The sequence below is a fragment of the Telopea speciosissima genome, chromosome 4, assembly GCF_018873765.1.
Source record: "Telopea speciosissima isolate NSW1024214 ecotype Mountain lineage chromosome 4, Tspe_v1, whole genome shotgun sequence".
NCBI classification, from domain to species: domain Eukaryota; kingdom Viridiplantae; phylum Streptophyta; class Magnoliopsida; order Proteales; family Proteaceae; genus Telopea; species Telopea speciosissima.
The window spans coordinates 538,752-557,107 of NC_057919.1; the positions used below are offsets into that span (position 1 = coordinate 538,752).

The window sequence follows — 18,356 nt, forward strand, 5'->3', positions numbered from 1 at the left end:
ACCTTCATTCTCAAAAGTCGATTAGGGGTGGCTTATCTGCAAGAATTCACTTTTGCATTAAAGTACAAGGCTGGAAAGGAGAATATTGTTGCTGATGCAATGCGTTGCTAAGTCTTGACACTTAACACCGTTTCAGTACATGCAATTATAATTGAGCAGATACGTGAGAAATATGCATTTGACAAAGATTTCGCCCAGATTCATCAAGAGTTACAACAGGGCGAACAACACCCAAAATATTCCTTCCATGATGGATACTTGTTCATGGGAACTCAGCTATGTATCCCTAACCCATCCCTACGTTATCACATTATTCGGGAGTTAGATGGGTGATGTTAAGGAGGTAACTTTGTAAAGGGCAAGCCTCTTATATAGGTCACTAATTGCTACTCCTGGCCACATATATCAAAGGACGTCAATCATGTGATTAAAATATGTCACATATCCAGCTTGCAAACTGAACTAAGCAAAATACAAGCTAAACTCACCATTATTTGTTCCTCACACACCCTGGTTGGACCATAGTACTAAAACCCGTGAAATTTCGGTTGAGATCTCGAGAATTTCGAGTATCTCGACCTGTCCGAAACGAAATGGCACTTCGATACAAAAAAATACAATGTTTCGATCGAAATTTCGATCATCTCGCGATATTTCGAGCCAATGTACCATCTCGCGAGATATCGAGCTTTACTTACAAAAATTTCCTTCTATTTATACACTGTCTCGTGACTCTAGGTTAAGATTTTGACCGAGATTTCACAAGAGTGGTATTTTTTGAGTTTTTTGTGCAATTTGCTCATTTTTCACTCATTCTAAGCCGAAAGCACTTAGAGAACACAGGATTGAATACGGGTCGGCCGGAGTTGGGGAAGAGAGACCAGTACTTCCCTTGCTAATAACTCCAACAATGGTTACCTTCAGCATGTTGATGATGCAATTTACATGGCAACTATGGATGACTACACTCGTTTCTTCTCCCAGACTATGACGTGGCATTCATATGTCCTACAGTCGGAGAACAATGCACGTCGGCTCCATCGGACTATGAGTGGGATCGATCATGGACGGCGGAGTAATTATTATTAGAATATTTGTAAACATTTGAGTCACTTGATGACTACTTGGCTTGTACTGGGAATTTGGGACATTGATATCATCATGTTAAGTTGTTGTTGACTTATTGAGTTATTGTACTTAATATTATAACTTAAGTTATGACTTATGAGTCAATGAGTCATTCAATTTATATTTCCAATTGAATTTACTTGTTTAAATTGCTTACTAATTATTAATTTATTATGTCCTCTAGTACTTGAAGTCTTAAATAATGTGTATGTGTAATTAACTAAGTTATACACTTATACATTAGGATTCGACCGTATACTGCCAATCAATGGTGCAAATCCAAAACACCACTTTGGATGACTATTTTTGCAATTTGAACATTTACATGTATTTATATAGCCTAAAAAAGGGTTTCCATGAAGTTTCAGACCTTAACTTGGCCTAAAACCCACCGAAATGACCTATCGAAACCATGCAGAAAAATGCAATATTTTGACCGAAATATCTGAAATTTCGTATATTTCGGATATTTAGTCAGTCCGAAATACCAAAACGAAACGAGTTTTCGAACTATGGGTTGGACATAAGCATGGATTTCAAGCTCGAACTACCTCCTACTCGTGAGAGAGATGATTCTATTATGGTGGTACTTTACTGTTTCTCGAAGATGATTTTCTGCCTTGGCGCAAGACTATTGATGCCTCTCACATTGTCAAGGTATCCTTCAAAGTAGTGTGAGAATATGGGTTACAGGAAACCATTCATTGACCGTGATGTCAATTTTATGAGCTACTTTTAAAACACAATGTGGGTGAAAACTAACACCAAACTGCAGTTTTCATCTGCACTTCATTCACAAATTGACAGATAGACAGATGCAGTAAATAAGCTTGGGAAACTAGTTTAAGTGTCTCTTTTGAGATTATGAGAAGACATGGCCAGCCACCCTCAACATTGCTGAATTTGCATACAATAGCTCAGTGAATTAGACAACAGGGCATACTCCATTTGTGTGGGCAAGAGGTTACGCAACTTTCCATAATAAAAAAGGAGATAGAACAATCACTGGAGATGAAGGTGACGATTCCAGCAGTAACATAGAGGAGCAAAAATCACCAAGGCAGCAAGTGAAGAAGTCAGTAAACCAAAAATTGCAGCTAGGCAGCGCTGATCATGGCATCCAAGCAGCCAGCAGATGAGAGTGCCAAAAAGGAACTATATTGCAGGCATGAGAGTGCCAAAAAGAAACCTGGGAGAGCCAGCAGGAGCCTAGCAGCGGCTAGGAGAGGCCGACAGAGCCTGAAAAAGCCTTTCGGAGGGTTGGTGAAGGCCGGCAGGAAGCCAGGAGAGGCAGGGGGAGCCTAACAAAGGCCTAGCAGAGGTCCGCAAGGGCTGGCGGGCCTGTTGGTGGCTTGGTGGTGGCTCGGTGAAGGAGGACAGGGGCCTGGAGCCCATTGTGCGAAGGCGGAGAGGGGCTGGGAGCCCTATGCAACGACGGAGAAGGGACCTGCGAGGTGGTAGCAAGGGGCCTGGCCATAAGCAACATTTTCAATGTGGCTGATCTATACCTATTAGTGGGACATCACTCTGATGAAGGTGACACAGAACATATGCTGAGGCAGCCCCAATTACAGCCTCCTGTTGATAATGAAATAGAAGAGGTCTTGGATGACACAAGACAATTTGACACAAAATCGATTATCACGCTTTCCTCATCAAATGGAAGGGCCGTCCAAGACACAACAACCCTTGGATCCACGCTGATGATTTGAAACGTCTCGATCTGGATTTATAAGAGTGCTACATGTCATTCACCCATTCATTAGAGACGAATGATTTAAAGCTAGGGAGGGCTGATGTAGAATTGAAGACCCCATCGCAGGAGGGCCAAGAAATTTGCTGCCTAGCATGGCCCGTCCTATTCCAAGGGTTGGGTCCACTTTTATTTCATGTTTTAAGTGTTACTTTTATTTTTAAAATTTTTGAGTCGGTTCCGGTTGAACTGGTAGTTTGTTTTGAGTCAGTTTAAGTTAGATATTTCTTTTATTGTTTTAAGTCTTTTAAGTTTGGGTCCACAATCCACATCCTTTTAAAGGTCAATTAGACTTTTAATAGGAATTTAGATGTGTAACTGGAGTCGGCTAGGGGTTTCCCAACCCAACTCCAGTCTTTTAAGTTTGGGTCCACAATCCACATCCTTTAAAGGTAAATTAGACTTTTAAAAGGAATTTTGATTTGTAACTGGAGTCGGCTAAGGGGTTTCCCAACCCAACGCCAACTCTCTTTTATAGGCTATCAATAAAAGAAAGCAAGTGGGTCTTCAGAAAACTGCTTGCTGTTCTTTTCTTCCTTGCGCAGAGAACTTCCTTGTGAGAAACAAGGTGTGACTGGCGTGTGATCCAGTCAACACCTTGTGTTGGGAGCCCGGGTGCACTTCTCTCTGTTTACCCCTTCTTTAAGGTACTGATCTGCTATTTATTTCTGCATTTCTGTTCATCATTTGATCTCTTCGATACTTCAGTCCTAGGTAGGAGTAGGGGTGTCAATAATACCCGGCTGGCCCGAACCCGCCCTGAGCCCGGACCCGACCCGACCCTGATCTATCAACCCGAAGGGCGGGTTAGGGTTGAGTTTTTGGCTGACCCTGGCAGGGTCGGGTCTGGGATAAGACCTCGGGTTTAGTCCGGCCCGGCCCAGCCCGGATCCGACCCTGTATTAGTTATAGATATATAATATTATATATTAATGTATATATTATAAAGGAAAAGACAAAAAGACAATAGTAAACCCTAAAATCTAAATCCCTTTTCATTTTTTCACTTATCCAAATCCGAAAAGCCGCCGCTCGACGATCGTGCCTCCATCTTCCTCCTTCCCTGCTATCAAGCTTCAGTGAAGATCAAGGAAGCTGCTTACCTGCGTCGAGTTCTTACGTTCGTCTTCTCTGCTGGCTTGCTTCCAACAATGTTTGTTCATGGATTTCAGCAGAGAGAGAGAGAGAGGAGATTCGCGAGTACTCTGGTAGTCTGGTAGAATACTAGGGAGTACAACATGAAGGTACAATGATGCAGATAGGCGTTGGATAAGAAGCAGAGTTTGAGCCGAAGTTTGTTTAGTTGAGTCCATAGTAGAGTCTAATTCTATTTATGTTTTAATTAGGGTTTCTTGTTTCAGTTTTAGAGTAAGAGTATTCAATTATTTTTTTTAAATACCATTGTAATCCACCGATACTCAGATTTGAGAGTTTTGGAATGAAATTTTTTTTGGGTTAACCGATGGTTGCCATGAGCCTTGCGTGCACTCCTCCCTCCACTGATTTCCTTCTTCTTTCTTCTTTTACCCAGCTGCTGTTTGCGTTTATTCCTATTGGTTGCTTATGCTATTGAGGATTGAGAGGCCTTGGGAGTGTGGTTGCTACTCTCAAAATTTCAGAACAAAAGACCTCCAGATGAGAGAGATCTATCTCTCAAGAAGATTGAAGCCTTGTTCCGCCTGGTTCTGTTAGCCGAAGGTTGAAGAAGACTTCAATCGTGAGTCTAATTCAAACCCCTATTTGTTTTATTTCCCTTAATACCCCTGCCCTTTATTCCTTATTCTCTACTTAGTCTATTATTTTGCTTTGTTCCAAGTGTGACCCTTCACATTAGTTACAATCCCTTCTTTATCTTTTCACTCTTGCCTACCCAAATACACTATTAGTTTCTGTTCATTTACGATCCTGCTACTGTTCTTATAAATCTTCAAGCCATTGAAAGTTGGAACTTTATTCTGTAAATGAATATCATAGACAGAACCAACAGTATATGTTCTTCTGTTTATGGTGGGTAGATAGTTCTCTCCCTTAAATTCAAGTCAAAATGTTGCATTTGTTGTATTGGCTATTGATAAAACATTAAAGCCTCTTGCAATATATAAATTAAGCTCTTAGGATTTATGAATTTTTAATGTTTATTCTTTTTCCAGCTTTGTTCTTTTTATCTCATGTGTTCAATAATTTGAGTTCTGAGGAAAATGTAATTGAGGTACTTGAGATAAGCTTGCAGTCAAGATTTATAGATGTTTGTGAATTATTTTTATTTAAATTTACAAGTCCCTCTCTCCCTCTCTCCTTCCCCTCTTATTCTTCTTCTTTAAAGAATTTTTCAGGTTTTTTTAGATATATTTTTTTATATATATCAATCAGGGCCAAGATAGGGTCAAAACAAGGTCAATCAGGGCCAACCCGACCCTGCCCAACCCTATCAGGGTCGGGTCGGGCCGGGCCGGGTTAGGAAAAACCCTGGCAGGGTCGGGTCAGGGTTGAGGGTTTCTTGGCCCTACCAGGGTTGGGCCAGGGTCAGGGTTTAGGTTAAGGCCTCTAGGGTCAGGGTCAGGGTTTAGGCAGGCCTGGCCCAACCCAACCCATTGACAGCCCTAGGTAGGAGTAGTCCCACTAGGAGCCAGGGGAATGGGTTCACCTAACAAGGCTGGCCGATTGGGACAGCTTAGGCTAAATAGGCCAGAAATTAGGGTTTAGGGTTAACTAATGGTAATGGGGTTTATAGGATTTTAATGTGCAGGTTTTAAGGGTCCGAATGAACTAGGTTTGGCTAGGTTCGAATAGTTTTTAAAATGTCAGAAATTTAGGTTTAGGGTTTCGGGTTTTGGGAATGAAGGGGGAGATGGGATTTAGGGTTTAAAGCTGGGATTAGGGCTGGAGCTTAAGGTCGAGGCTTCTAATTGTAGAGTAGAGGCTTCTAGGTTTAGGGCGAAGGTTTGATGAGTATTGGAGGGCTGGAAGTAATGGTTCAGGAATTTAGGGTTTTAAGGGATTAATGAGTGATAAGGAACTAGGGTTTTGACGGGAGAATGGACCTAGGGTTAAGATCGAGTGGAAGGGTTACTGAGCAGGAACTGTGGTTGAAATTTGAGTGTAAACTTATGAGGGAATAGGGCTGTAATGAATATAGAAGAAGCTAGGGTTTATGGGATCGACTGGGGAATGTAGGTCTAGGTTAGAGGATTTGCAGAATTCTGTAATAACTTACTTGTAATGGAAGAACTTCAATGGCAGCAACCTTGAAGAAACTTGATTGAAGAAGAAGAAGGACCTCCCGATCTACAAGATGCAAGGAGTCGCCGGAGTCCACCAGCCCTCACCCTTGATATGACTCACAAGGGAACCTTGATATTACTCACAAGGTTCTCAGAAAAGAGAAGCAGCAGTAGCAAAGGGACGATTTTTTTTAACATAACTTGGTGGGGGAGCCTCTCCCACGGTTTCTTATTAAATAAGAGGCCAAAGGCCTTATTCCTAAATCTATTACAAGTCAAATCTCTCACTTAAATCGTGGAGAGGTGGACCAATTTACAAATAACTTAAAAACTTAAAAGAAAAGACTTATCTACCCCTAATGACATAAGAACAACTTAAACTACTTAAAAAAAAAGAAGATTCCCTACTAGCCAATAGGATATAAGAACCTCTTAGCCAATAGGATCACTTCACTTAAATTAGACCAATTGAACCAATTGGATGCAACCAATTTAAGCCGGTTCAATTAAAAATACAAAATAAAAACTAAGTATAGAGCTGAAATAAACTAAACTAAGGCTCCTACTAAAATCCTAGGCTTAGGGTGGCTTCTTCAATTCGAGGAGGCTAGGATCTACATCACCTAGACCAATAGGATTGTTGATTTGGAGGTGTGTTTCATACCTGATTCAGATTCTGTTTTCAGAAATCATCAACCAATATTGCTATCTTTCATATTCTGTTTTCAGATCTAAATTCTGTTGACTGTTGCTTAGAGTTCTACTTTGAGTAGGATTGGGTCTTCGACCTTGAATTGCAGAAACCGATAACTGTTTTTTGTTGTTCTGGTTCTTTTGATTTTGATAACATCACTTCAGATTTTAATTGTGTTCAAGATTCTGTAGTTTGATTGTCAATCTGAACTTTATTTTGACAGATCTACCCATCCCCTAGTATCCCTAGGAATACCCCATAAATTCAGATCCTCCCATTGGGTCAATCTGAAATTTTCAGCAAAGATTCCCTCCCTTAGGAAGAGAACTCAACCTGGTTTCAGGTCCATCAGATTGACTAATTTTCTGATGTGAGTTTTCTCATAAATCTAAATTTTTCTCTTTGGGTTCAATTCTGTCAAGTACTGTTTTAACCCTTCAAATCAGTATTTCATTATAGGTAACTTGCATTCTTCATTCTTAAATTAAACGTTTTTCTGTTGCTTGCTTCATCATAGTACAAAGCATAACTTTTAGATCTATCAACACTCGCTTGAAAAAGCTAGATTAATTGAAAATGTCATAATAAATGACTCACCAGGGAAAAAAATTTGTACAAAATATAATAACCAAATGCCATGTAGTGTCATAACTCATAACTAAGTAGACAAAATGAACTTCAGAAACCATATGCACCATAAGCCACTGAGTCCAATCATTTTAGTTCCACCAAGTATACCTTGTAGTTTACAGGTATCCCATTTGAAAGGCGACGTTGTGTGATGCCTGTTTCATTGTCATGCACTAACAGGATATTTCCTTCTTGAGTTAAAGGAATAAAGGATGGTCTCTGTTGCAGCCTTAATTGCTGTAGCTGCGATGACGATATTAATTCTTTTGGAACCTCTAGCTGTACAAACAAACCAACCAGATAAAGAAATTTACTTCCATGATTAGTACTCGTAAGGTTGGAAATCACATGATAAAGTAATCTCATCATTGTTTGCCTGTGTATATCTATATAACATATATATATATATATAGGGAAAAAGAATGCTGCCTGGTCGCGTGGAGCCTGTGGCCATACACAGGAGTGCACAAAATTACCACCCCATCCCAAGTGAATAAAAATCTCATCCATGTTGATGCTCCTGTGTGCGCTCAAAGTGACCTCTGCACTGGTGCAGGGGCCACGAGACCTGGCAGCGATCTCTTACCCAAAAAGATAATATCTAAATTGAATTTTAGTTTTTTCCGTATAACAATTGAATCGGCCAGTGAGTTCGGATAGAAAGAAAACCTCTGGTTCAGCATCTATAGGCTCCTTCAAACCTGCTTGTATAGCAGCTGTAATTTCACATGGAGAAATTCTAAACTCAGTTTCACCGATTTCATCAACATGCACGTTTTTAGGAATACATGCAACGATTGCTGCTGGAGGGGGTGCATTAGGTTTTCCAAAGTTAGATATGAATTCTAGCACCTTTGCACCAGTAGAATTTACCTACAACCACCAAATATGTGAGATTAAAGCACATCGAGGTATGTTATAACTTTCACTGGGAAAATGGAAACCAAGATAATAGACTATAGAACATTTGCTTTGGACTACACATTGAATTCCAATATATTGGTTTAAGTTCAGATATGTCTCAGTGAGATCCACAATTAAATATTTAACAGTCAATTACTACTAGGAGCATTGGCAAAATTAAAACTGATCCCCAATGGGGAAAAACTTCTGGAACCAAATAAAGAAGAAATGTGAAGAAGATATATTTATTCATTAAACCCACCAAAAAAGAGAGAGAGAGAGACCATGATAATGGAGTTTGAATTCAAGAACTATAATTACGATAAAGAAAATAAAACTAGCATGACATTGTGCATCTTCAGAAATTACCAACACTCGTTGCTTAAGCTAAAATAGTTGGAGGCAAGCGGATGTTAGTATTTTTTCTTACGTGGTAAGACAAAACGTGTCAAATAATCCAAAGGAGGTAAGAGTCTTTTATTCTGCTGCAAACTTGCAAAAACATTACACAACAATCTCCATAGCCATACAGTGTCTTCTCCTCGTGGCCAGAACCAAAACATGCTGCACTACTGGTTGGGTAAGTCAAGACACAGTAGCCATCATATATTTGAAATATTAATGCCATACTATTAAAGGTCTAAAACTCAAGCCCTGTTAATTTAGTGGAATTTCAACATTTTGAAGAGAAAACAATGAAAGCTACCTCTGACAATGGGTTCTTCCTTTTCAAGTTCTCCTCTGCCTCTGACAAGACCCGAGTCTTAGAAGGAGGTCCGTGGCTTGTCGGGAAAAAGCCTATTTTCCTCTGGCAATGGCATCGACATCTGCAGCTCAGGCGTAATGATCTCTCTTCGATCCCTCTGTGGGTTACCCTGCCGGGGCTCCCGCTACACTACTGGTGCACGGATGGGCTTAGTTCTCTGGGCTCTGTCCTGGGAAAACCTCTCTTCTCCAACCTAAGGACCAGACGCAAAGACCGACTTGCCTTTGCAAGGATCTGTGTGGAAGTTTCTGCGCACGATGTCCTTCCTACCTTCATCAAGGTTGTGGAAGATAACGATTACTCCTTCGAACAGGAAATTCATTACAACTGGAAGCCTCCCCAATGTACTATCTGCAACATCTTTGGCCATGACTCCAGTCTTTGCGCCACTTCGAAGGATGTCTCTGATGACCACCCCCCTGCTTGCGGTGCTGAAGTGGCTGAGGACCTCCCTTCGAATGCAGGCAACAAGAGCTCTTCAGGTACTGTGCAGAGTGACTCTTCTGGCTGGCGTCAACGCTCCAGGGGTCGGAGAAGACAAAGATCTCGCTACCGCAATCTTCCTCCGGCTTCTAAGCCTCCGGTGGCAGGCAACCGGAACCCTCTGTGGGCTGCGAGACCTGTACCCTTGTGTCAGAACAATTTCTCGCCTCTGGAAGACCTTGATGGGGACGCTGCAGGTCCTTTCACGGCAGGTGATGCTGAAGAAAATCAGTTTTTGGACACTTGCCCCGAGAAATTACACTTCGATGTTATGCCTCGCAGCAGGTCTCGTATGTCGGAGGATACTGCGATGGAAGTTTCTATTCCTAGCTCTGTTGTCGCTGCAACATTGGAAAGCTACTCAATGCCCCCTTCGGGTGCTGCTACGCCTTTGCCTCGAGCCTCTTGCCTTCAAGGTCTGCTGGAAATCAACGCTGACTCAGGGTTCTTAAAGCAGAAAGGCCTGGGGCCCACTTCTGTAGATAACTCCAATACTGTTGAAAACTCCACTTCTTCGACTGGCTTGGGCCAAGATGAACCATTTACCAGTTCACTTATTGCTGGTTCTCCTTGCCCTTCGCTTAAGGCGGTTCACCCATCTCCATCCGGGTCGGGTTCCCATCTGGTGCTTACCCAAACCCATATTCAAGTTGGGCCATCTTCTCCGCCCGATCCCTCTGCCTCTAGTCTGAGACCCCCTTGCTATGCAAACCTCAGCTCTCCTCGCCACAGTTCCTACCACCGAAGGCATCGAAGTGAAACCAGGTCCCCAGCAGTCTTGACTCGCCTTTTGGAGTCTTCGTTGCCCCTCCTCCCCCTTCCTCAATGATTCGCGGCCTTCTGTGGAATTCTCGAGGCCTCAATTCTGCCTCGAAGCAAGCTACTGTCAGATCCAAAATTCGTGCCTCCCATGCTGCTTTTTGTTGTCTTCTTGAAACTCACATCAAGGAGCCAAATGCTGGAAAAATTCTCATGTCCTTAGCACCTGGCTGGTCTTTTTTATCCAACTACTCCTCCCACCCAAATGGCCGAATCTGGTTCATCTGGGACCCCCGAAAGCTTTCCATTGCTTTGCTTTCCTCTTCCGATCAGTTTATCCATCTCAGCTTTTCGGATTGCCTAGGCCAGTCTACCTATTTCTTTTCAGTCATCTATGCTCACAATTGCCCATTTCAAAGGTCTCTCCTTTGGACTGATCTGCGTTCCATCGCCAACAGCATAGGGACTCTCCCTTGGGGTTTGGGGGGAGATTTCAATGTTATCAGGTACTCCTCTGAGAAACAAGGAGGTTCGCACCTTCATGTGGAGGCTATGGAAAGTTTCAATGAGTGTCTCGACGATATAGGGGTCAATGACCTTCGGTGGACTGGTTTCCCTCTAACTTGGTGCAACAAGAGAGCAGGAAGTCACCGCATCTCTTGTAAGCTGGACAGAATTTTGGTTAATGAAGCTTGGCTCTCTTCTTTCCCTTCCTCTCTAGCTACCTTTGAGAACCCCGACATCTCTGATCACTCTCCTATAATTCTTACCATTCAGCCTTACACTTCTTTCGGCCCAAAACCCTTCAAGTATTTTGATATGTGGTCCTCTCATCCTTCCTTCTTGCCCACTGTTACTGAGGCCTGGGCAAAACCTGTTCTAGCCTTCTCTTCCCCTCTTGTGGCTTTTGCTAGAAAGCTTCGCAATGTAAAGGAGTCCCTTAAGAGCTGGAACAAGGCTACTTTTGGTGATATTTCCATTCAAGTTGCTGATTGCAAGGAGAGGCTCCTATCAGTTCAGGTGCAGCTGCAAACTGATATGCTGAATATTTCTCTGGCTAAATCTGAAAAAGATCTCACTGTGGAGCTCAATACTTTGCTCTCTAGGGAAGAGAGCTTCTTAAAGCAGAAATCAAAAATCAAATGGCTTGATTTAGGCGACTCAAACAATGCTTACTTCCATCGGTCTGTCAAGGCAAATGTCAATGTTAACTCCATCATCCAGCTCACTTCCCATGATGGCTCTATAGCTACCACTGTCAAGGATATAAAGGAGCTGGCTGTTAAACACTTCAGTGACATTTTCAATGCTCCTCTTCCGGATCATGTTCCTCTGCAAAGTCAACTGCTAAACAAGTTTATTCCTGCCAGCCACTTGGAAGCTTTGAGTTCTATCCCCAAAGAAGAGGAGATTTTAGATGCAATTCACTCTCTCAAGGTCTCGGGGGCTCCAGGGCCGGATGGTTTCAGCATGGGCTTCTTTCTTGCTGCTTGGGATATCATAAAGGAAGACCTAATAGCAGCCATTGTCAGCTTCTTCTTTAACCCCAGTCAGATTAAAGGGGTCAATCACACTTTCCTTTGTCTTATCCCGAAGAAGGAGGGTGCATCCTTGATGAATGACTATAGGCCCATTGCTCTCTGCAATATCATCTACAAGTTTATTGCAAAGATCTTAGCCAGAAGACTCAAGAGTGTTGTTGATCTGCTCGTCAGTGAAAACCAATCAGCTTTCATCCCAGGCAGGAACATCTCTGACAACATCCTCCTTTGCAATGACTTAGTGAGAGGGTTTGACAGGAAAAATCATTCGCCCTCTATTCTCTTGAAGATTGACATTCACAAGGCTTTTGACTCTCTCAGATGGGATTTCATTTCTCAAGTTATGCTCAAGATGGGGTTCCCTATGCCTTGTCAACTGGATTACTCACTGCATCTCCTCTCCCAAGTTCTCTGTTCTCCTCAATGGCAGCCCGGCAGGTTACTTTGGTGCTACTGTAGGCATTCGGCAGGGGTGCCCTTTATCTCCTTACTTGTTCACCTTGGCTCTGGAAGTCCTCTCTAGACATTTGCAGTCCTGTACTGATCAGCAACTCATTACTCCTATGCCCAAGTGCAAAGCTTTAAAGCTTACCCACCTTGCTTTTGCAGATGACTTGATGATTTTCTCCAAAGCCTCCATAGCCTCGCTCGAGTGTACATTGCTTTGTCTTCGTCAATTCCATGCCACTTCAGGGCTCCGCATCAATCCTAACAAATCCCTCATCTTCTTTGCTGGTATTCCAGAATTAGACAAAAGGGAGTTTCTTGCCAGCTCTGGATTCCTTGAAGGCCATCTACCAGTCAAGTATCTGGGTCTCCCTTTGATCCCAGCCAGGCTCTCTGCTCATCACTGCACTCCCATGTTGGATCTCATCAGGAAAAGGCTTCAGTTATGGAAAGCCAAGCTCCTCTCCTATGCTGGTAGACTGGTCCTCATCAGATCTGCCTTAGAAGCTTCCTACATCTACTGGTTCGGCATCTATGGGTTGCCGCAAGCATCCATCAAGTCCTTGGAATCCTTGTTAGCTGCTTACCTCTGGAAAGGCTCTGACACACCTAGGTTTCTCCACCCTCTCAAATGGGCTTCAGTCTGCCTCCCAAAAAAGGAGGGTGGTCTGGGTATCAGAAGGATCAAAGAAGCCAACCGGGCTGGTATTATCAAGCTCATTTGGAAGATAGCCTCTAAGAAAAAGAGCATTTGGGTTGACTGGGTTTACTCGAGACTCCTCCGGCAAGACTCTATTTGGACTGTTACTGTCTCCTCTGAGGCTTCTTGGGTTTGGCGCAAGATCCTAGAAGCTCGTCATCTTGTTCAAAGTCACATCCACAATCACATAGGAGATGGGCTCTCCACCTCTCTGTGGCTGGACAACTGGCACCCTAAAGGAATATTATTCCACCTTGTCACCCCAAGGGTTATCTATGCTTCGGGTCTTCATAGGAAGGCTCGGGTGGCAGATATTATCCATCTTGATGACTGGGCTCCCCCACCAACCTCCTCTCCGCAGTTATCTCTTATCTGGAGTGAGCTTCAGTCTATCAGCAGAAGGTTGCCTTCTAGGGGAGATAGTGTCTCTTGGAATGCTAACAGCTCTCCTGCATTCTCCTCTAAAGGAGCTTAGAACCTTATCCGGCAGAAAGGTCCGATGGCTATTTGGAGGAAGCTTCTGTGGTTCAGGCATCACATCCCTAGGCACTGCTTCACTGCTTGGAGGGTCTTCACTGAATGTCTTCCTATGCAAGCCTTCCTTCGCAGGCGGCACATCCAGGTGTCCAGTTCTTGCTGCCTTTGTTGGAGCAACTCGGAAGACTTGGCTCATCTGTTCTTTGATTGTCCAGTCTCCAAGGCCATATGGAAAGGCATCCTCTCCAAATGCTGGCCTGCCCAAAGAAGGATTCTCAGTTTCTCTAGAGAATGGATTTGGGTTGACATGACCTATGAAGGAACTTCTGTGTGTGATTTAGTGGGAAAGATGGCTTTCTGTGCTGCTATTAGTCACATTTGGATGGAGAGGAATATTAGGAAATGGACCTCCAAATCGCGTACCTTTCAGCAGATATGGGATTCCATTTCCTTTGAAATCTCCTCAAAGCTGCTGTCTGCCCCTCCCTCTTTTTGTAAGGACACCCCAAGGAACAGGCTTATTGTTGTCTCCTGGGGTCTCTCTAATGTTTCTCTTCTAGCTCCTGTTAGTTAATGCTCTCCTAGCCTTGGGCTCTTGTATTCCCCCTTTGGGGGCCTTTCCTTTTTCTTTAGTAATTATATTCTTTATTCACCCAAAAAAAAAACAATGAAAGCTACTCAAGTACAATCCATGCAAAAGCTCGAATATTGGCGAACATAATAAAAAAAAATTTAGAACTGGTAAGAAATCCACCAAGAAGATAACTTTAACAAGCAATCCTCTGCATAAAAAGGTATTTTAACTAAACCTCGTATTAAAAGTACTATAAAGAAACGGCAATATTCTTGTGAGTATCAATCCAAATACTGTCATCAATAATGCAACAATTAATTTGGAAAAGTAGATCCTGAACAAAACCCAGGGATAGGAAATTACTTCTTCAAGTGTAACTGTTTCAGTGACAGCAACCAAACTTCCATGTCCCTGTCTTTGGTCCATAACCGTATGGCCTAGTGCCTCACTCTCCATGATGAAATCCAAATTATCCACAGATGGGACATTATCTATCATTGCAGCTAACTGTTCACTATCTTTTAACAGGGCATCCATGTAGCGGGCTAATTCACCTTTTGTGACTCCAAACTCTTTAAGCCTTCGAACCTGCACCAAATGGAATGTCAGCAACAGGAAAGACTGAACAAATATTAGTGAAATGCTACCCTCCCTTCCCATTGGAAGAGGTTACCACCATCACCACATTTCTGATATTCAAACCATTGCTGCTCAACTCAACTAAGCATTGTCCCAATTAAATGGAGTCGGTTACACAGATCTTGTCTCACCATCAACTCAAACCACTGCTGCTGTTTACCCACCCCACCCTACCTCCCAAACAAAAAAAAATTGTTGGATAGATTTCAATTTAAGTAGTCAATTGCTGCAGAAAGAAAATAGTACAGACCTCCTGGACAGCAACTTTAATTGCACTCTGCCAATTCCTGGGTTCTGCAGTTACTGTCAGAGTAGTGACTGTGCACCCTTCTCTTCCAGAATCACTGTGATCCAATTCAACTGATGTGAAAGGAGGATTTGAGCTCTGCACAGTTTCTTAAAATCAATTAAACCTAACATGTCAATTTCTTCATACGTAGAAGCAAATATCTAGTCGAGAGTCCAAGTATCAACAAAAAAAAAAAAAAAACCCTCCAGTCCACAATCCAAGTACCACGGTAACCATATATATTTGTGTTAATCAAGAAGGCCCTTCACCCTTTTTCAGCCACATAAAAGGATGTAATGGCTCCACCAGACCATCCCACACATAGTTGTCAAGAAGACTAGGTGATCCAAGGCAGTAAACGGTACCTACGTGCCTAGGAGACAAGGTGCCTGCCTAGGCTAAATTACATCGTAACTAATTACTCGGCCTGTATTATTATGGCATATAAACTATAAAACTCATTTTGAGAACAATTAACTCAATTCATTAACAAAAAATCAATTAATTTGCAAGACAGAATGAGTGAAGCATTACATGCCATGCATGCCAGTTCAAGGCATGAAACAGAGAAGAAGAACAAACAGGGAAACAAAGAAGAAGAAAGGGAAAAAATAGAAAAGAAGCAAAACAAAGATGTGAAACAGAGAAAAGTAAAGAAGAAAAAAAAGGAGGAGAAGAAGAACAGAACAGAAGGAAAAAAAAAAATGCAACAAAACAGGGAAGAAAAGGAGAAGAAGAAGAAAGAGAAGAGAAGGGAAAAAATGCAGCAAAAACAGGGGAACAAAGAAGAAGAAGGGGAAAAAAACATAGTGAAATAGTGAAACAAAGAAGAGGAAGAAGGAAAAAAAGGAGAAGAAAAAGACTTACCGGTTGGGTTGCCGGTTCACAGTCACCGCCAGTGGTTAGCAGTTGCCGTAAGGGTTTCAGAGAAAGGGACAAAGTGTAGCAAAGACTCTCACAGAGGGGTGGGGTTTCGAATTTTGATCGACTCCACCCCTTTTCCCCCTTTTTTTATATATATTTCACGTGCATGTGATTCCATGCATCTTAATGCACCAAAAGTTTGTACATCATGGATTGGCATTATCTACACTACCCTGTATCTGTCAGCCTTCTTTTCCCCTTATAACAAAACCGCCAAAATTATTTTCTTTTTATTTTCCTCGAAACAAAGATGACGAGAAGAGAGCCTTGTGGCAGACTAACTATTGGGCCGCACAAGAAGAGGAATATTTTGCAATAGAATCTGTTTCCAAGAGTAGCCATCTCAGTTGGCCTAGAAGAGAATACATGCATATGGCTTTCCAATACTCTCGATATATAAAGAATCTATGCAGTAGAAGCAAGATGAGCCAATGATAATCTAAACCCATTGACTAAAGAAGGAATCCATCATCTTTCCTTGTAAATGTAAACAACCTCTTACCTTCCTTGAATTAAATTCAAATAATACATTCATATACATACCCACAAGGCCACAAATGGGGGGGAGGGGGAGTTGAATTTTGAAGATCATAACAAAATGTACCTTGTATCTTGTGTTGATCCGAAAATGCAAAGCAGAGAGGAATATCCGCTTCATAAGAACATTCCGCAAGTCACCATACGTTTGGACCTTGTTTACAGGAATCTGCAACAAAATTCACAACATAATGCTCACACACACACACACACACTCAGAGAAAGAGGGAGAGAGAGGGGGTGACGGTGGTGGAAAAAAATAACTGAAGTAACCCAATTCATTTTTCAAATGACAAGCCAAAGTTGGAATTGTATAACTAGTGCAATGCAATCGCATGAATTTAAGAGTTGTTATGTCTAACTATTTCATCAAAATGTCACGTGAACAAACATGAACCCACATCCTCTGCTGTTACAGCACTGTGCTGTAACGCATCGTGCAGCGCTGCAGAGGCCATGTGGCACAGCGAGCCCCACATGGTGCACATGGCCTCTGCAGCGCTGCACGATGCGTTACAGCACTGTGCTGTAACCGCAGAGGATAAAAATTCGAACAAACATATCAGCTTTAACGGTTTTGCCATCCAATCATTTAACAAAATATTATGTGAATGGTGATGAGTCTTATATTTCAATGTGACTACCTCGTAAGCTTCTTCAGCACTCCTTTTACCATCATGCTTCATGAGCAAGCTATTCTCAGAATAGGCATACTTAAGGCCTCACATCTATTTTTAGCAGGTTTTGAAGTAGCAATGTGGCTGTGGTGCTTTATAGCCTCTTTGTGATCAGTTAATTGCAGTAAAAAGTATTTAGTTTCCTTCTTCAAGGTTAAAAAGATTGGATAGTCCTTGGTGGTTTCTTCAGCCCAATAATCAAGTACTTCCCCCCCTCCCCCATGTAATTATTGTCTCTTGTCTCTTCTCCAAGATTATGCTGCTACAGCCTTGGGATGTACGCCATGGCATTTATTGGAAGATTTGAGAAGAAATAATGAAACTTTTGAAGCCAAGACAACCACCAGGTTGCGGGTTCGAAACATGGAAACAGTGGAGGTAAGGTTGTGTACATTTGCACCTCCCAGACCCTGCAGTAGCAGAAACCTCATGCACTGGGACACTCTTATATATGTATGTATAATCAATCCAGTGAAAGTGATGCATTTCACTTAGAAGATTGAAGGAAATTAGTTTCATGGCCTGATTTTAGAATTTAATAGCACATGTTAATACAGAGGCACTCCAAGATCAAGTATGGGTGGTTTGGATTCATTCTAATTAGTATAGCTCTGATTGCTCTTAGCCAGAGGACAAATTGGTCTTTCTTGCTGGGCAAAGTTGTAATTTCTAGATATTTGTTAATGTGTCAATGTGTTAAGATTTTTTTTTTTTTTTTTTTTTTAACCCGAATATTACCTGGGACCCGGGCTGGCCCCTAACCTTTTATTAAATCAAATAAAATAATAAAGAATACAGGGGGGGGGGGGGACATTCCGCCTTACCCCAGCCCACGACAATAAGAGTACTCACCACTCAAAAAGTCTAACCCTCCCTTACATGAGAACTAAAGTCAACCTTTAACTCCGAAGAACTGGAAGACCAGCCTTGTCTTCACGTAGAATGGCCTGCAGCGGCCCCAAAGGGATGCAACTAGGCTGAAACCTGGTCGAAGCCTCAATATCACAAGAATGATTGGCCAACCAATCCGCCGCTCTATTGCTTTCCCGAAAGGCGAAGGCAACACAGGCCCTTGTTTCCACCATTAAATCTTGAATCTCCTTGAAAAGGTACCATCCTCTCCACAAACTACACTTCTTCAAATTAACTACTTTGACAGTAGCCTCAGAATCACAATTGACCACTACGTCCAACAGACCCATCTCCTGGCACAC

The 18,356-nt window shown here is 42.3% G+C and overlaps 1 protein-coding gene across 1 annotated transcript in view; it reads right to left on the reverse strand.

The window, feature by feature from the left end:
* Positions 1–18,356, reverse strand: part of LOC122658134 (stromal processing peptidase, chloroplastic-like) — a 73,569-nt gene that overhangs the window by 11,941 nt on the left and 43,272 nt on the right. Inside the window, exons 9-13 of the mRNA XM_043853041.1 lie at positions 16,533–16,634; positions 14,966–15,100; positions 14,440–14,664; positions 8,096–8,299; positions 7,535–7,705 (exon numbers count right to left, since the gene is read on the reverse strand). Of these exons, the coding sequence (XP_043708976.1) occupies positions 7,535–7,705; positions 8,096–8,299; positions 14,440–14,664; positions 14,966–15,100; positions 16,533–16,634 (837 nt within the window). The remainder of the gene's footprint in view (positions 1–7,534; positions 7,706–8,095; positions 8,300–14,439; positions 14,665–14,965; positions 15,101–16,532; positions 16,635–18,356) is intronic.